This window comes from Aricia agestis, chromosome 10 (assembly GCF_905147365.1).
Source record: "Aricia agestis chromosome 10, ilAriAges1.1, whole genome shotgun sequence".
Classification (NCBI taxonomy): domain Eukaryota; kingdom Metazoa; phylum Arthropoda; class Insecta; order Lepidoptera; family Lycaenidae; genus Aricia; species Aricia agestis.
The window spans coordinates 6068629-6087438 of NC_056415.1; the positions used below are offsets into that span (position 1 = coordinate 6068629).

At 41.8% G+C, this 18810-nt stretch overlaps 1 protein-coding gene across 1 annotated transcript; it reads right to left on the bottom strand.

The window, feature by feature from the left end:
* Positions 1 to 1257: 1257 nt before the first annotated feature.
* Positions 1258 to 17238, bottom strand: LOC121731373 (serine/threonine-protein kinase STK11). The gene is made up of 6 exons (XM_042120778.1): positions 16483 to 17238; positions 15819 to 16004; positions 15511 to 15647; positions 13807 to 13995; positions 3598 to 3758; positions 1258 to 1615 (listed from the first exon to the last, which is right to left on the bottom strand). The coding sequence occupies exons 1-6, from the start codon at positions 17026 to 17028 to the stop codon at positions 1500 to 1502; spliced, it is 1335 nt and encodes a 444-aa protein (XP_041976712.1). The 5' UTR covers positions 17029 to 17238; the 3' UTR covers positions 1258 to 1499.
* Between the last annotated feature and the right edge of the window lie 1572 nt (positions 17239 to 18810).

Here is an 18810-nt window from a genome sequence, read left to right on the forward strand (position 1 = left end):
TTGTCATAATAATAGAGTTATAAGAAATTCAGCTATTGACATATCCTCTATCTCGCTTCCACCCATGCGAAATAGCGATATAAATGAAAGAGACAAATAACGATAGACGACAGGTCAATGGCAGAGATTCTATGTGTTAACCCATCAATCCCCAAGCGGCTGCTGGCTGCCGCATAACTATTGAAAATCTATTGTGTCTGCGATGGAGGTTCTACGCAGGCTACAATAGTGTTAAAAGATATTTCAGATTGTTATAATTGTTATAATATGAACAAATTGCAATACACATCGACGCCATTATTATGAATAAAATTCCCTGATAGCACAACAGACTGTCAAAAGATTTATAAATTGGCTACTCGTAAGTCAGTCGTGGCCAACAAAATATTATGTAACTAAGATACAAAATAAGTAAGCCACAAATAAAGAGATAAAATAACTTGGCCACAAAGAAAGATGCGGTAAAAAAATCCATTTGACTGATTAATTTTATAAAAATTAAAACCTGACCAGTAAAGTAAAGATGGCGCTATGTTGCACACAAGGCTAATTTGTGATTAGTTAAATTTTAAGTGTACCACAAACTGCCATTCTTTTTCAGCAATATATTAACATTTAATATTATTATGTCTGGTCAGTGTAAAGGTTTCGGCAGAGACAATTGACAGTAACGTAATCGCAGCAGTAATTAATATTAAATATTATGTCGATATTATAGTTATAGAATTATCTTTTGCGCGTGATCGTTGGATATTCAAGCGGCCATGAGGGCTTCACATTGTTATGCTACTAGGAGGAATAAAATGCGCCACCAGTAGGGCGATTCACGATTCCCGTTCGACACGGTTTCGTAAACTTTACCGTGCGATCATTGGTCAATGCCTACCGCGGCGAGCGTTTATTGGATGTCGCGCAATGAAGTTTTCGAATCCGAGACGGATTAACATCAGGGCCCTGAAGACTTCGTGGTTTCGAAAACTGTCAAGTGTCAAGAATTTTCCATTTGCAACCAATACATGGCCCCACTCTGTATCTGATCTATAGGATTTGTCATGTCAAACAGCTTACGTATGTCACGCACTTAAAAACCCTTAATGCCACAAGATCGATCTGTAGACTGTAACGTTAGGGCGTGAAGGCCTACAACGAAACCGTTTTGAGACTCAGACAATCGGACGAGAATGCCGCGTCCTACTCTAACAAACGTGAAATGACGTTGTTAGAGCAGGACGCGGCATTCTTGTCCGATTGTTTGAGTCTCAAAACAGTGTCATTGCCTATGATTACACCTACCGAGTAGAGAGGCGAGACAGTGCTGACAGAGACTAGAGTACTGTCTTACAACTACCGTCGCCCATGGACACTCGCAACATGAAGAGCTGCAGGTGCGTTGCTGGTTTTTCACTGTCACTCACGACTTGCTCTTACGAATACACTGTCAAGTACCCCTGCTGCCACAGATTATAAATCATAGTATAGCAAGTATAAAATCAGTAGAGTCACGTGAGACGGCAAGGCAGGCGGCCGCAGGAAGAGTGCCATCTTCTTTTACACTGGTTGGACTCCGCGTCAGAGATCTCAGCTGTAGACATGGTTCGGGAGCAGTCGCCCATTTCTGTGAATAAATAATACTCTCAATAAATAATGATTAATTAAGTTTGTATGTAAGGCCACAATGCTCCGTTACGGCGCGTCATTGCAACGTCAAGTCGCGTTTTACATATCCCTTTGTAGTAAAAAGATTCACACTGTTTATGAGAGTTGTCTCTCAAGCCATTTTTCTAACGAATCTAACGAGTGCAAAATTATTGCTTATCTTTAACGTCGCACATAGTGTCGGTCTTTTTATTAGTATTAGGTGTTCCGTGGTATCGTCGATCGCAATGATAAGGTGCTCAGAGACCGTAACCAAAGTCCCTTTCGTTAAAAACGATGACGAAATTCGTTATCAAAATGTACGGGATTTGACATTAGTCTTCGAAAGCGAAATGTCATTTAGCGATGACTTATGCCAAACCGCATACATTTTGATAACGAATTTCGTCATCGTTTTTAACGAAAGATACTTTGTCTTAGGGGGCTGATTAGCCGATACAACTGCGACGTCGCAACTTTGCGACAACGCACCGCAATGGCGGCCATTTAAAAAATACCAGGTTTAATAATATTAATAACTTAAGAACCCAAAAAATGTACTACTTACTTTATTAACATAACTTATCAGGGCATTCAAGCAGTATTCAAAAGCAAATATTTTTGCTTATATTGTAAAAACATTGCGCCTTGGTTATTGCAAATTTGTGGAGATTGTTACCGCATTTTAAAGTTACTAGGTGTTACATTTATTTAGTTCTAAGCATTGGAATAAGAATAACCTGAGTGTTTAGCCAAGTCTGGTGACCATCGCTCATTACGACGAAGGAAGTTAGGTAGCAAAAATGTTACAGGAAAAAAATCCTGATGAAAGATACTTAATATGTGTATGTGTCGTAGGATGATTTGATAAATCCGTGTTTTCGCGAAATCCCTAGAATTTTCACGAAAATTCGATTTATCAAATCATCCTACGACATCGTAGGATGATTTGATAAATCGAATTTTCGCGAAAATTCTAGGGATTTCTACGACATCGTAGGATGATTTGATAAATCGAATTTTCGCGAAAATTCTAGGGATTTCGCGAAAACACGGATTTATCAAATCATCCTACGACATATGCATTAGTTTTCGAACTTTCTCTTAGTAATATGGCATCTTGGTTAAATCTCTAATACTCGTTAGTAACATTATCACACATAATCTCACACTACGAACCAACAAATGCAAGGATCGACTTGACCTGGATTGCATATTATATTGTTGAAATCTGTAATGGCCACATGTACACCAGATTATCGCCGTTCTAAAATTAACTTCACATGTACCATGCGCACGTTGCACATACAGATATTTACAAGTATATCGAACACAATATCTTAGAATATAAACAGAGTTAGGGCCTGTTTCACCACTTCCCAACTTATCTGACAGATGGAGTATGGAGTATCTGTCAGATATGTTGTGATCCGACACTTTTCAGAAAGTGATGAAACAGTCCCTTGATATTGCACACATTTTTACCGAATTAAAAAAAAACAATAAGTATGTTATACGGATAGATGATAATTAAGAAAAATATTTACATATATGAAACGCTCACAACTCGAAAAGACCAGATAATTGTTGTAATAATATGAAAGACTGTAATTATTATTGCTGATTTCTTATTTATGATACCAAATCAATAAACATGCGGCTCTGCCACTTTTGCAAGCAAAAATTTACAATACCAAAGACGGAATGTAAAGAATATTTTTTAAAACATGTTTGAAGTAAACTTAGAGCGACCGCAGACTTACAATATCAAGTTGGCCAACTAAATCGCATAGTATACCAATATATATAGCGACTTATGAGAGCTCGCACATTGCATCCAACTAAATTGTACAACTAAATAATTGGACATCAATCGTATAAGAACCGCGATTCCTTTCCGATTACACAAGCCCTTTAGATAGATATTGTTATTAATATATTGATAGCAAAACCAATACTGACCGTTCCTCAGCTCCCGCTCGGTGAAGTAGTCGTGTGGGTCCTGGTAGTGTCTCTCTACTAGGTACGGTATGACGGTGGTGGTGTGGGTGTCGTCCGAGCGGCGCGACCGCGGCGCCACCAACCGCTCGCCCGCCGGGAGAGGAGGTACCGCTAGCACCCACCTGGGGAATAACAGAATATTAAAATTAATAAAATATATAGACCAGGGCTTTCCAAAACGCAGCGGCGCCCTGGTGCGCCGTGGAAAGGCAAGAGGGGCGCCGTGAGTCGATCCTCCATCATTATCCGACCACAAATATTATAAAATTAAATAATGATATTAATTATGTAAAGCAGATAGATAACTACATATTTGTTTGTTATAATCTTATATATAAAAATGGATTTTCAAATGTGTTAGTCGCGCTAAAACTCGAAGACGGCTGAACGGATTGGGCTGATTTTAGTCTTAAAATATTCGTAAAAGTCCAGGGAAGGTTTTAAAGTGCCACGAAGTTCACCGGGACAGCTAGTCTATATATATAAAAATTCCTTTTCAATTGTGTTAGTAACGCTAAAACTCGAAAACGGCTGAACGGATTGGGCTACTTTTAGTCTTAAAATATTCGTAGAAGTCCAGTGAAGGTTTTAAAGTGACACAAAGTTCACCGGGACAGCTAGTATATAATATATTTGTTTGTAATAATTTACCTGCTTGACCTTACTATAATACTATTAAAGGTTTATGTATTATATTAAATTGATTTATGTATCTTTTTCTAATAGCTAGGTAGAGCAAGGCGCCGCGCCGTGACGATTGTGACGTGTAATTGCGCCGCAGGCTGAAAAATATTGGGAACCCCTGAGATAGACAATAGACAAAGGTTACAGTCTGGCATCAGTTTAAACTTTAGTCCATCAGTCTGAGACTGACGCCAGAATGATGGCCGGAAAGTATGTTATAAAAAATAATCAGTCCGTCAATGAAACTGTTACACGATCATTCTCCCGTCAGTCTAGATTAGACTTATGGACTGAACTCATTCCAGACTGACCGTGTAAACTATGTCATAAGCCGCTAACTGACCAAGCGAGCAGCCTCGCGCGGTAGCCTCGCGAGGCAGTTGCTCGGTCGGTCAGGACGTGCCTCGCCCGAGGGAAACGCATGCATTGCCTAGCCCGAACGTGCCGCGGCCCGAGCCGAGCGTTGTCGGTTTTTGTCGATGCTCAAAGGCGCATCGGTACGTTTGCCGCGCTCACTAGGCACGTCCTGACCGACCGAGCAACTGCCTCACAAGGCTGCCTCACGACGCCGCTCGCTTGGTCAGTACGCGGCTATAGACTAGCGATTGATCAGATTGGCAGCGACGCGAGAAAGAGCCTATATACTTACTACGAATTTTTATAAGACATATTAAAAACACTAAACCGAGCGCCATTGAAAGAGAGACCCGATCAGAAGGCTACTTTAAAACCATAATCATACCTACCGAGTAGAGTGACAAGACAGTGCTCTCGGCCGAGCACTCGGCATGTTTAATATGAATGTACTCGGCTGTCGGCCGAAGGCACTGTCTCGCCATTCTACTCGATAGATGTAATCAGTCCGGACTCCAGTCTCTGAGACTGTCTAATCTAGGCAATTTCTAATTACTATGTGTGTATTAAATAAATTAATTATATTGTTACGTGCTAGGGTTCGAGGATTTGGAGAGAAAGACCTGGTGACTCTCTTGAAGACTTTATTAACACTGCACTAAACACTAGGTCACAACACTTAGCACTAAGTCCAAACACTAATCACTAGGTCCAATCACTAAGCACTATCACTGTCCTAGGTCGTAGCCAAGTCGCAGGTTTCACTGGTTCACTATTGATCACTTGTGTTCACTCCGAAATCGCCTTGATGATCGCTCGAACCGAACTGAATAGCCGGGCCTGCCTGCGGCTCTTTTTATATGGCGAGACGAATTCCAGAAATTTCCCGATTTCACGTTAACAAGTAAACAACCGTGGGAAATTTCTAGTAGGCTCGGGCATGTGCCACAATAAAACTGCCGTCCTTGCGATAAGTGCAATAAGTTGAATTTAATTTAGACCTCATGGACTCAGTCATAAGGTCTAAATTCAAACACGCTAACAAATAAAGGGTAAACACGTAAACAAACATTGGACCTTTTTAGAAGGTTCGAGTATGTACTTGCGCACCACGTGTCCGTATACCATGTACCGTAACACTACTCCCCTCTTAGAGATGCTCGTCCCGAGCATCATTGTTACTGCCATGGTATCGCGCCAGACGGTCTATGTGTACCACTTTGAATGTCCCTCTTGGTTGCTTTTGAATCCTGTAAGTCACATCGTTCAATCGGGTAACCACTTTGTATGGGCCGTCCCACTTGGTCTGCAACTTTGGAGATTTGCCTTTTCGGCGAGTTGGGTTATGCAGCCACACCAGTGACCCTTCTTCGAAGCCGCTTGTATTCGATTTCCGGTCGTATCTGGTCTTCATGTTCTCACTTGACTGTAACCCATTTTCCCGAACCATGGCGTGTATATAGCGCATCTTTTCCCTTAAATCGCAGACATAATCTGGTACGGTCTTTGGTTCTTCCGGTGATCCTCCTGTCAAGAGGTCTACTGGTACTCGCAGTTCTCTACCGTAATTGACATACGCCGGGGTAGCTTTTATGCTCTCGTGCTCGGCGGTACGGTACGACAGAAGGAAGAGCGGTATATACTTGTCCCAGTCCTTTTGTTTGTCATCTACCAATTTCGCCAAATGCCTCTCAAGGGTCTGGTTAAATCTCTCAACCATTCCATCAGACTGTGGATGGTACGCGGTGGTCCTCGTTTTATGCATTCCCAAAATTCTGCACACTTCCTGGAAGACCTGCGATTCGAAATTCCTGCCCTGATCGGAATGGATTTCTAGAGGCACACCAAAGCGAGATATTACTTCTTCGACTAGCTTAGAAGCAACTGTTGTAGCTTCCTGGTTTGGTATGGCGAACACTTCGGGCCATTTGGTGAAGTAATCCATGACAACCATGAAATACTTGTTTCCTGATTCCGTTACAGGAAATGGCCCAGCTACGTCAACTGCGATTCGTTCCCACGGTGCGCCAACGTTATACAAGCGCAGGCTCCCACGGCTCCTTGTCTGTGGTCCCTTCACTGCAGCGCAAGTAGTGCATTTGCGGCACCAATCCTGTACATCGTCTCGACAATGCAACCAGTAGAATCGTTCTCGCACTTTTGTTAACGTCCTCTTTACTCCTAGATGACCTCCTGATACGCCATCATGCATTTCACGGAGAACATCCGGTACTCTCGTTCTTGGGACAACTATCTGAAGATGGAACTCTCTGCCGTTGGTCTTCTCCCATTTCCGGTAGAGTATTCCGTTTTGTAGTATCAGACTGTCCCATTGCGCCCAGTACGCCTTAGTGACAGCGCCAGTGGGTGCTACCTCACTCCAGATTGGTTTTTCATCACGCCGTTTCTTCCATGTGATGATGTGCCGAAGGTCGTCATCTGTTTCTTAAGCCTCCCTCGTAGCATCATTCTCCCATGGGCCCAAAGGACTTGTTTTCGTTAACTTTAGTGTCACTTCATTAGATTCCTGTTTAACACAATGGTTGCAGTCTTCTGAACACGGCCTTCGTGAGAGTGCGTCGGCATTCCCATGCGACTTTCCGCTGCGGTGTTCCGTCTTGAAGTCATACTCCTGGAGTTGTTCTATCCATCGAGCTACTTGGCCTTCTGGGTTCTTGAATTGTAGTAGCCACTTCAAGGCTGCGTGATCAGTTCGCAGTAAAAAGTGTCTGCCAATGAGATACTTGCTGAAATGTTGTAGCGTCTTTACGACAGCCAAGAGTTCTCTTCTTGTCACACAGTAGTTTCTCTCTGGCTTAGCTAAAGATTTGCTGAAATATGCAATTACAACTTCTCTTTCACCCTGTTTTTGAGATAACACCCCTCCAATGGCCGTGTTGCTTGCGTCCGTGTCGACTATAAACTGACCTTCAGGTTGTGGATACCCCAGGATTGGTGTTTCACACAGATGTTTCTTTAGTTTCTGAAAAGAATCTTCGGAAGTCTCGTCCCAAATAAACTGTCGTTTATCTTCTGTCAGCCGATGTAATGGTTTGGCTATCTCTGAGAATCCCTTAACAAAACGCCTGTAGTAGGAGCATAGGCCGAGAAATGCCCGCACTTCGGTTTTGTTCTTAGGGGTTGGCCAATTTTGGACTGCTTCTAGTTTCTCCGGGTCCGTCTGAATTCCATCACTGGAGATAACATGGCCGAGATAGTTCACCTTACTCCTGAATAAACGACACTTTTTCGGATTCAACTTTAATTTGGCTCCCTCTATTTTGGCGAAAACTCGTTCTAAGTTTCGCAAATGGTCTTCGAAGTCGCGGCCAACAATGATGACGTCGTCCAAGTAGACTAAGCAAGCCTCTCCAACTAAGCCTGCCAGTACACACTCCATGAGTCGCTCAAATGTGGCAGGTGCGTTGCACAATCCAAAGGGCATGACGTTAAACTGCCATAAACCTTTACCGGTGGAGAAAGCTGTCTTCTCTTTGTCTTTTGGATGAATTTCCACCTGCCAGTATCCAGATTTCAGGTCCAGGGTCGAGAACCATTTCATGCCACTCAAGGTATCCAGAGTGTCGTCAATTCGAGGTAATGGATAACTGTCCTTCTTGGTGACATCATTGAGACGTCTGTAGTCCACACAAAATCTTGTACTGCCATCTTTCTTCTTCACTAATACAACCGGTGAGCACCACGGACTTGCAGACGGTTCAATGATCTTATGCCTTCTCATGTCCTCCAAAAGGCCTTCAACTTCTTTTTCCTTTGCAATGGGTATCCGTCTTGCTCGTTGACGAATTGGGTTCTCGCTTCCGGTATCTATCCTGTGCTGAACCATCGACGTTCTTCCAAGGTCGCCTTCCTGACTGGAGAAGATATTCGCGTGGCGTTGTAAAAACTTCTTAGCTTTCATGCCCTGCGAATAAGTCAGATTACTCTTGCAGTCATCGAGTAGCTCAGTCACTATTCCATAGTTGCTGGTGTTTGCTGAGTCTGAGCCTGTGATCGAACTACACTTTCTCATCCAGACAACTTCCTCGCACTTTCCAATGACGTCACCTTTGTTCAAGCACATCTCGCGATCAGCAAGATTCAAAACCCTGACCACAGCGTTACTGCTTCCACTAACAAGGGTTCTCGCCGTCATCAGTTTTTGCGCTGATGTCTTGGTAGGTGTGTCTTCGATCAACACGCATCTATTCAACTTCTTCTTTCCAGCTGGCGGTAGTTTCACCAGCACCCGAGCTTCCGCACGTCCAGGTATTATGACTTTCTTTACACATTCAACTTTCCCGCAGGCGCCTCCAAGGATGAAAATTTCTTCTTCACCACACTTGAAAACTCCGTCAGCGACATTAATTCTGCAGTTGTGCTTCTTCATGAAATCCAAACCCAAGATGCAATCATCCATAATCTCAGCCACGATAACGTCATGAGGGTAAGAGGATCCCCCTACATTAATCGTAACTGACATTTCTCCCAGGACGGGTATTGGCTGACCGGAGGCGGTAAGAAGCCGACAGTTAATTCTCCTCTTGTGCCTCCTTGCGGCTTTTATCAAATTTGGGTTCACTATTGTTCTAGAGGCTCCTGTGTCTAGAGTCATTTTGCAGTCCATCCCGTTAATAGTCCCCTGAATCACCAGACTATTCCCGCTACTTGCTTGGGAGACAACCGTTATTGGGGCTTCCTCCGTGTCAGCCAGCACTCGCCCCTTAGTCCTGGCTTTTATTCGTTTCCCTGCTCCCGGACAGGGGACGAAGCCCCTTGCTTCTTCAGCTCCTCCATTTGTTCCTCGAGCCTTTTCATTCTTGCCATCTGGGTCTCCTTCTGCGGGCAGTTGAGCTGAAGATGGCCCCTCTCGCCGCACTTGTAGCACATGGCTCCAAAACTTTTCTTCGTGGGAGCCTTGACCTCCTTGACTTCCTCAGAGACCTCGTGGATCTTATGGGTCTGTCGTATGTCACGGCGAACAGCCTCGACTTCCAAAGCATGCGCCAATGCTTCCTTAAGCGAGGTGTGGTGACGAAGCCTCACCGCAGCTCTGACCTCCAGATCCCTGATTCCGTCGACAAATGCTTGCACAATATTCGTGTCGACCATCTTGGCGTCAGCTCCTGGGTGTGCCTTCTTGACGAGTTTTTCAATTTCCAACGCCCATTGTTGTAATCCTTCTCCTGAGCGTTGGACTCTGTCACGAAGTTGAGCACGGAACACGTGCTCCAGGTGTCGCTCCCCGTATCTGGATTCAAGGGCTTCCATCAGGTCTTTGAACCCATTTCCTGTATGTGCTTCCAGGACTGACAAGGCTTGCCCTCTGAGCGCGACAGTGAGAGCGGTCAGGCATTGTTCGTCAGTCCATCCGTTGGCAGAAGCAACCGTCTGGAATTGCTGACGATAAGCGTTCCAGGAAGTAGTACCGTCGTATGGTGGCACTTTAACTCTTGGTCCTTGTACCACTACGGAAGCTCCACTAGACGCCGCGATTCCTGTGGTTTCCAGGCGCACTACTTTCTTCTGTAGTTCAGTGAGGCCGGTTTTCACATTTTCCACATCCACTCCTAACCCGGTAACGCGTTCGTCCATTACGTCGACATCTTTACGAAGCTTAGTCACCGTGTCACTAACATCCTTTATAGCTCCAAGTGCTTTTTCTTGGAGGTCTTTTTGCTGCTCTTGTGATTCTCGAATCGCTCTGATTTCAGCCTTCTGAAATTCTTGCAAAGCGCCGAGCTTGCGGTCTTGTGACTCCATCATTGCCCTTTGAGAATCTTGCAAAGCGCTGAGTTTGCGGTCTTGGGCATCTTGCAAAGCCTGAATTAACTCAATTATGCTTTCTAATTGAGGAGCCATTTGAGGGGCCGTAGAAACAACGGGTGTGGCTGGATGGATGGAGCTGGTCGACGGGGCCTGAGCAGGCAGGACTTGAGTAGGTGGAGCCTGGTGGGCGGGGCCAGTGGGCGTGGTCTGAGTGGGCGTGGCCTGGTGGGCGGAGCCAGTGGGTGTGGCCAGAGTGGGCGTGGCCTGGTGGGCGGAGCCAGTGGGCGGGGCTTCGCCCAAAGTGGGCGGAGCCTGGTGGGCGTGGTCAGTGGGCGGAGCCTGGTGGGCGGGGCCAGTAGGTGGGGCCTGTCCCTCAGTGGGCGGAGCTTGGTCCCCAGTGGGTGTGGCCTCCGCAACTCCTCTCTCGGAGTCAATGGCAGCAGCTCGCTGCGCCCTTGTCCTGACACTCCCCTTGAAGTCCTCTCTCGGAGTCAATGGCATCTCCAAATCTCACTTCCGACACCAGTTGTTACGTGCTAGGGTTCGAGGATTTGGAGAGAAAGACCTGGTGACTCTCTTGAAGACTTTATTAACACTGCACTAAACACTAGGTCACAACACTTAGCACTAAGTCCAAACACTAATCACTAGGTCCAATCACTAAGCACTATCACTGTCCTAGGTCGTAGCCAAGTCGCAGGTTTCACTGGTTCACTATTGATCACTTGTGTTCACTCCGAAATCGCCTTGATGATCGCTCGAACCGAACTGAATAGCCGGGCCTGCCTGCGGCTCTTTTTATATGGCGAGACGAATTCCAGAAATTTCCCGATTTCACGTAAACAAGTAAACAACCGTGGGAAATTTCTAGTAGGCTCGGGCATGTGCCACAATAAAACTGCCGTCCTTGCGATAAGTGCAATAAGTTGAATTTAATTTAGACCTCATGGACTCAGTCATAAGGTCTAAATTCAAACACGCTAACAAATAAAGGGTAAACACGTAAACAAACATTGGACCTTTTTAGAAGGTTCGAGTATGTACTTGCGCACCACGTGTCCGTATACCATGTACCGTAACAATATTATAGTTGATAGATAATTATTGTTCCAACCGTTTCCACATGATAATTTCTACTAAAAATCTACTCAAATGAAGTAAAAAAATTGTGTGAAGCAGGCATTAAGGAGTTTGAAAATAATATTATCCACTTTCTGCTTAAAAAAAATGGCTTCAGATATATTATATGTATACTTCCTCCGATATCACATTATAATAGTTTCGAAGTCAGAGATCCGTGTGTACAATATTCATTGCCTGTAAACAAGATGTAAGTTTTTGGGATATCAATAAACATATTATTATTATTACTTATAACACATTTTTAAAGATTACAATTTTCTGTTTTCGAGTTACGGCAAACATTTTTAACGGGCTCAAACCAAGTTTATATTATATCAAGCCATTATATTTGAAATGAATATTTATATACTTCTACTGAAACGATTTTATTTGCATTCTAAAATGTTGAAGGTTATTCAGCAGAGACTGGAGGGCAAAGATGCGTTCTTTGTGGGAATGTGATATGTGGAAGAGTTATCTTTTGTCGTGTTGCGTTTTAAAAACTGCTAGGATAAATAAAATTATATTTTTATCCTACCTACACGAAACGGGCAAATTTTAAAACGAAATTAAAAAGCCTCCTATTCACTGACAATCTGTCACTGTCATTGCTACCAAGAGGGACAGAGACATAATAAACGAAATCTTCAGAAACCCCCCCCATGAAACATAAGATGATCAGCAGATATTTTTGACACATGTTTGCTTTTAATAAAAATAATTGCTGTAATCGAGACAAACCCTTCCTTTATAATGGCGAGTTTGCGATGAGTAAACATAAGCAGTAAATCATATGCCCAAAATATATAGTTGGGGAGGGGAAGAGGGGATTTCGGTACAAGCTCGAGCGTGTTAGATTAAGCTTGTATAGGCTTCCGACATGTGTCTAGTTATCATGGTATAGATTTCTCATGTGGTGGGTTAATTTTTTTTTTAAATATTGAAATGTCATCGAATCTGTCAGATTAAGATAGGGGATGTTTAGTATACCCCAAAGAAGCTTCCGTATAAAGCACTGACGATTCAAAGGTTAGGTAAGCCTGTAGGGACATTTTAAAATATAAAAAAATAAAGCTTCATATTTTCCTAACTAAGCATCGCAGATATTTTATTTTGCACTAAACTAAATGATTTATTCCTTGTTGTCTAAAATATATTTATAATTTACCTAAATAAGCAATTTTTCTGAATATATTTTCTTTTTCAAAACTTTAAAATGGCCGTTTCTGAAACCACCGCTAAAATAAAAAACGCTCTTATTTTTTTTTATCAGTTTTACCTAATGTAAAAAATCTACTAGATCTCCATAACGCTCGAGTGACTACACAATTAGCTCCTTCCCCTCCCCTACTAACACAGTTGATTTTACCACACCTTATACAGGGTGTAACATAAGTGAGTGACATAATACTTTAGGCCCTAAAGTATTAGTAGTAGTATCAGCTTCATGTAACATAATATTATAATAGGTATTTTCACAGTGAACTCTTTACAAAGGCATAAGTATAACCACACCCTAAACTTTAGGGTGTGGTTATGCCCTTGTAAAGAGATAGCATGAGATATATCACACATATTTTGTCAGCACCGTACGCGCCGTACGCGTCGAACGCACCGCGCATAGTTGATAGCACACGAAATACGGCGCTTACGGTGCGGACGAATGTGCGAGGTTTCACATCATTTATACAACGAATTCTAAAATGCGGCGCGTTCGTGCCGATAAACGTGCGATCACATTAAGGCTATGTACTCTCAGAGAAATTGATTCCTAGGCAGATGGCGGACCTTAGTAACTTGGTCTCGTTAAGTCAAACCCATCCGACGGATCTAAGCTACACGGCCATATCCACACGGCGCGTTGCGTTAGCGTTGCGTCGACGCAGCGCTGCCGTTTGACGCATAGCCGGCTACACGGGTGCTGCGTCATCGCAGAGTTATTACGAAGCAGTCTTAACGTCAACACCCCCTCCCGCTTCGTCTCGGGGGCAGCTGTCCGTCATGTGTGCGTTACGACGACGCAGCGCGCTGTGTGAACACCTTGGTTATTATATTTATATATTTGTATGTAAAACAATTTGGTTATTTGTATGTAAAACAACGCAACGGCAGCGCTGCGTCGACGGAACGCTGACGCAACGCGCCGTATGGACTGGTTCTTAAATTGACACACATATTATGCCGACCACATGATATAGGTCTGTCAACTGCCTAGGAATAAATTTCCTCGATGGTACTCACGGATGTCGTCTAATCTCGTGCACGGTGGGCCGGAGCACGGGGTCTCGCTTCAGCATCTGCGTGAGGAGGGACTCGAGGGGGGGGCCGAGCGAAGGCGGCGGGGGGGCGGGCTCCCCTCTCCCGATCGCCTCCAACAGCCGATACACGTTGTCCCCCTCGAACGGGTAACGCCCCGTCGTCATGTTGTATCTGGAATTGTGTGAGAAAAATAAACTTTAAGAAGTTAGAAGTCAGTTCTAGGAAACTGCAGCATAATAAGTTTTTAGTTCGTATACTACAGAAGCTTGACTCGAAACACCCTAAGGCTGGTTTTAGTGTCACACTTCGGTACAGAATACGGATCACTCCATATAGACCGATACATATTAAGCTTTACGGAGTGTTTCGGAGTAATGCGGACAGGTCCGATGCAATTCGACGGTCTGCGTGACACTATAACTAGCCTAAAGGCTTCACAGCTCAACCTGGTGGCAGTTGGTAAGTAGGGAAGCACCGAAAATTTCTTACTGGCAGATTTTGAAAACATAAGTCTCCGTGTGAATCAAGTTTGCCTCAAACATGAATCAAGTCAGTCTAGCTGCAAAAATTGAAAACCCAGTTTTAATACTAATAAGCCATAGTATTGTTGTGTTTTATTAAAGCTTTTCAAATTTTCACAATGAAATCAAAATACTTAAAACATATTTATTCTGGGAAGAACTAAACGATATAATGTCACATTAAAAACATTAGAAACAATATTTTCAGTGCAAGATCTTAGTTATTTGTGTAGTTAAATTAATTCCATAGTAACACTAATTTAAATATTCGAGTAATGCAATAAAAATGCATAATAAAACTTATTTAATTAATTTTTGAATAATTAGATGTTAGAAACACATATTTTTCTTACAAAATATTTCTCTTAAGTTTATTTTAAAAGTGTATTGAGTAAATCTGTAATAAGTGTGTTACGTAAACTGGTATTCTTTTGTTGAATATACAAAAGAAATTTATAACTGAAAATAGGTCAAATGTTCTCCGTCCATGTTGTTGGCAGCGGTATAGATACATCAGGACTATGAGTCATCGCCAATAATATACTACATTTATATTTATATATGTTTACTCATCCAATTACTTAGTAACAATCATGATTAGCCTGTGCTGGCTTGATATAATATTTCCTGGAGCTTTTTTACTACATAATTGTAAGCCTGATGGGGTAGAGCAGAGGTTACAGAGAAATACAATCCATGCTGTTTTGGTTAGATGTATTGTGTAGGTAGCAGGAATCACTTGACAGATGACTAGTTTGCTTGTGCTATCACAGAAGTTGATTCCTAGCCAGATGGGGGACCTACGTAATTTGGTCGCGTTATGTCAAACCCAGCCGACAGATCACAATTAATATTGAATTGACATGATCCGACCAAATTAGGTTGGTCCGTCAACTGCCTAGGAATCAAATTTCTCGATGGTACATAATAATTAAGATCATCATTGCCACATAATATTAATTGTAACATTTGAAAAACTATAATATACTAAAAACTATAATACTAGTAACTATATATTTGAATTATCTGAGAATTATAATAGTAGATATGAATCATTTGTTAATTAAAATAATTAATAAGTTGATGTCTTTTCCTGCTTACCCGACAGTACTCTCTGATAATATACAGTCACAGTCATATTGTTATAAACAATTATAAGACTTACAATGTGACTCCGCTGCTCCATATGTCAACTTTCACACCAGAGAATTTTTCAGCTCCATTTGCAATTTCTGGTGGCTGAAAAGCCGGGGAGCCCTGTCCTATGTAGCATGTGTCTTCTGGAGAGAACATGTCTAAGGCCTGAAATATATAATGTCATGAATATATAGCCACCGGATAATAATATATTGTCACAGTTTTCCTTAAAGCAAGCATTGTTGAAATTCGAGAAAACCATTCCCTAAAAGCAATTGCAAATTGATAAATTGAATTGGAATGTATCCAACTGTTATTAGTATGAATTTTGCTTACTTCAGCAACTCCAAAGTCTGTGATCTTCAATGTTTGGTCCAGGGTGAGGAGTAGATTCCCAGGCTTGATGTCTTTATGTACCACGCCCTGTCCATGCAAATATTCTAAGCCGTCTAACAACTGAGTGAAGTAATTGTGCGCTTGGCGCTGAGGAAACTTTTTACCAGGACTAGACTCGAGCATATCCTAAAATCAAAATTAAGCCTTTATTGAATGACCCACAATCCTGCCATTGCAGCTGTACTGTACCCAGGACAAACAGCGGTAAGGAAGTCACATAAACCAAATGATCGAAGGGGATGCCAATGAAACATAATAAGGCTACATTAGAATTACAATGAATTTACTCAAAACTACTATTAGTGAAAGTATTTCAACTATTGCATCAAAGTTTTCGAAAAAAAAATTGTATCTCACAGAATAGATAAAACATATTTTTATTTCTCACTAGCTTTCCCGGTGAACTTCGTGTCACTTTAAAACCTTCCCTGGACTTCTAAGAATATTTTAAGACTAATATCAGGCCAATTCGTTGAGCCGTTTTCGAGTTTTAGAGCGACTAACACATTTGAAAATCCATTTTTATATATAAGAAGATAGATGCAATACATTTTAGAGTAAAATATTTGCATGTCAACCAAAGTCTTAAGTTTAGTCTACATACCTGGAGAACACCAACACAAAACTCCATAACAAGATACATTTTCTGCTTTTCATCATTATACATTACATCGACTAGTTCTATCACATTTTTATGTCTAAGTATCCGTAGCAGTTGTATTTCTCTCTGGACATTTTGTTCGCCGTTTGGTATTCTCCTGAGCTTTCTCTTCTTTAGAATTTTAACGGCCCTCCTGGATAACGTCTCGGAGTCCAGCATTTCCTTGACTTTTCCATACGAGCCCTCCCCTAACACGTCGCCCATAACGTATTTTCCTATTAGCTTACATTTTTTCTTTTTACTACGATAAATTATATCTGCACTATCGACTCTATAAAAAATATCATTTGTTTGGTCTAAATTAAGATCTAATTCATCTATCTGATCGTCGTCTAACCAGGTGACGGAGTGCCTCTCTGGGCTGCCCTCCAACAGAAAGTTCTCCTCGCTCTCTTGGGGAGCCATGATATCGGCGACCTCGTATTCGATATTTTCAGCATCGGGAAGACTTTCACTGCTACTAATTTTTCTACACATTCTTGGATCCATTATCTATAAAGTAACACATTTGGGAAACTGTTTGTACATCTATTTTCACCGTTACAAGTCGTCGCCCAGAACAATACGATCCGTGAACCTTAGAAAACTTACAAATTGATTTAACTGAACATATTTCTAAAAAATCCTTTCGCAAAAAAACCTTTTTTGATTACAAAAACCAAATGTAAATAAATCCTGCTGCCTGTAATTTGTAGAAGATTAAAAATATATTTTTTTCTTTCAGTTTGATACGAGTCAAAAAAGGTTGCCATTACAAATGATTATATTTTACCCTTTTTTTTTAACATGGGGAAATGCTTTACGCCACCTTTACGCATCCCCGGCAAATTGGGTATCGGCCGGGGTATGTAGGATTCCTGCTACCCACTAAAACCCCATGGTGTTCCACTCATCGCTTAAGGCAGAGTTGTGGGTACGATAGAACCTACCGCAACTCTACCAGCGATCGTCTACAGATTTTTTTTATTATTATTATTTTTTTTTATATTTTACCCTACGAATAATAAAAACTATTCGTAGATTTTACTTACCTATAATAACAACATAATAAAGTAAGTGTCAAGTTTTACGATAGCTATGAAATTTACGACTTTATTTCAGTGCCATTATCCAAGTGCTCCAAAGTCCATAATTGGGACAACCCAGAAAAAGCGGGAAGGCAAAAAAAAAGTTGTACATAATAAGTACAGTCTTTCAAGAAAGTGAAGAAATTAAAAAGTGGCAACATCGTAGTGTCATCTCTTTTTTCTTAGATTGATTTGAAAGGGACTACGATGTTGCCACTTTTTAATTTCTTTACTTTCTTGACAGACAGGTAGGGTACGGCTTCTATCTTTGCCTTGAAAAACGAAACGAATACGGTATTCGTTTCGTTTTTCAACGCATTGCGCATGCGCAAAGTTGAAAAGTGTCAGTGTGATATGCCAAAATCCATTGACTTTTATAAGTGGACGCGGCATAATGGTCTCTACCAAATCAAAATACTGTGGCTGGTCCGCCATTTTATGTTCCGGTTCTCCGAGGTACATAAACTGTCAAAGTGTCGTGTCGTGTGAAATTGAAAGAAAATATCGATATATCGATACATCGATATTTGAAAAAATATCAATATCGGTCTCGATATATCCCGAAAAAAATATCGATATATCGGTCAAAGCTTTCGACCAATTTGCTTTTTTTAAATTAATTTATAGTCCGTCAAAAAAGTGAAGAAATTTAAATAAGTTTGTCCTTGGATCGGTACCTTTATATTTTTACTAAAATGTTTGTTATTTTACCGATGGCTTGACTTCGTATGTGCTAATTTCGTTAATATACGTGGGAGAGCCATGCTTCGGCACGAATGGGCCGGCTCGACCGGAGAAATACCACGTTCTCACAGAAAACCGGCGTGAAACAGCGCTTGCGCTGTGTTTCGCCGAGTGAGTGAGTTTACCGGAGGTCTAATCCCCTACCCTATTCCCTTCCCTACCCTCCCCTATTACCCTATTCCCTCTTAAAAGGCCGGCAACGCACCTGCAGCTCTTTTGATCACGTAGTGATTATATTCTCTTTGTTTTGGTCCTGCGAGTGTCCATGGGCGACGGAAGTTGCTTTCCATCAGGTCACCCGTTTGCTCGTTTGCCCCCTTATTTCATAAAAAAAATATAATTAGACAGTAAATAAGATTTGTGATAGAATAGTAATATATCATGGCTTGATTTTCGATATTATTTAATCAACATAGAAATTAGTAGATTTGACGTTTAGTGATGTACTTTTTTATCGAAT

Coding starts and splice junctions, on each gene's coding strand:
- LOC121731373 (XM_042120778.1), bottom strand. CDS start 17,028: ATGGATCCAAGAATGTGTAGAAAAATTAGTAGCAGTGAAAGTCTTCCC. Junction 3,759..13,806: donor CACGAGATTAGACGACATCC/GTGAGTACCATC, acceptor GTTATTCCCCAG/GTGGGTGCTAGCGGTACCTC. Junction 1,616..3,597: donor CGAGCGGGAGCTGAGGAACG/GTCAGTATTGGT, acceptor ATTTATTCACAG/AAATGGGCGACTGCTCCCGA.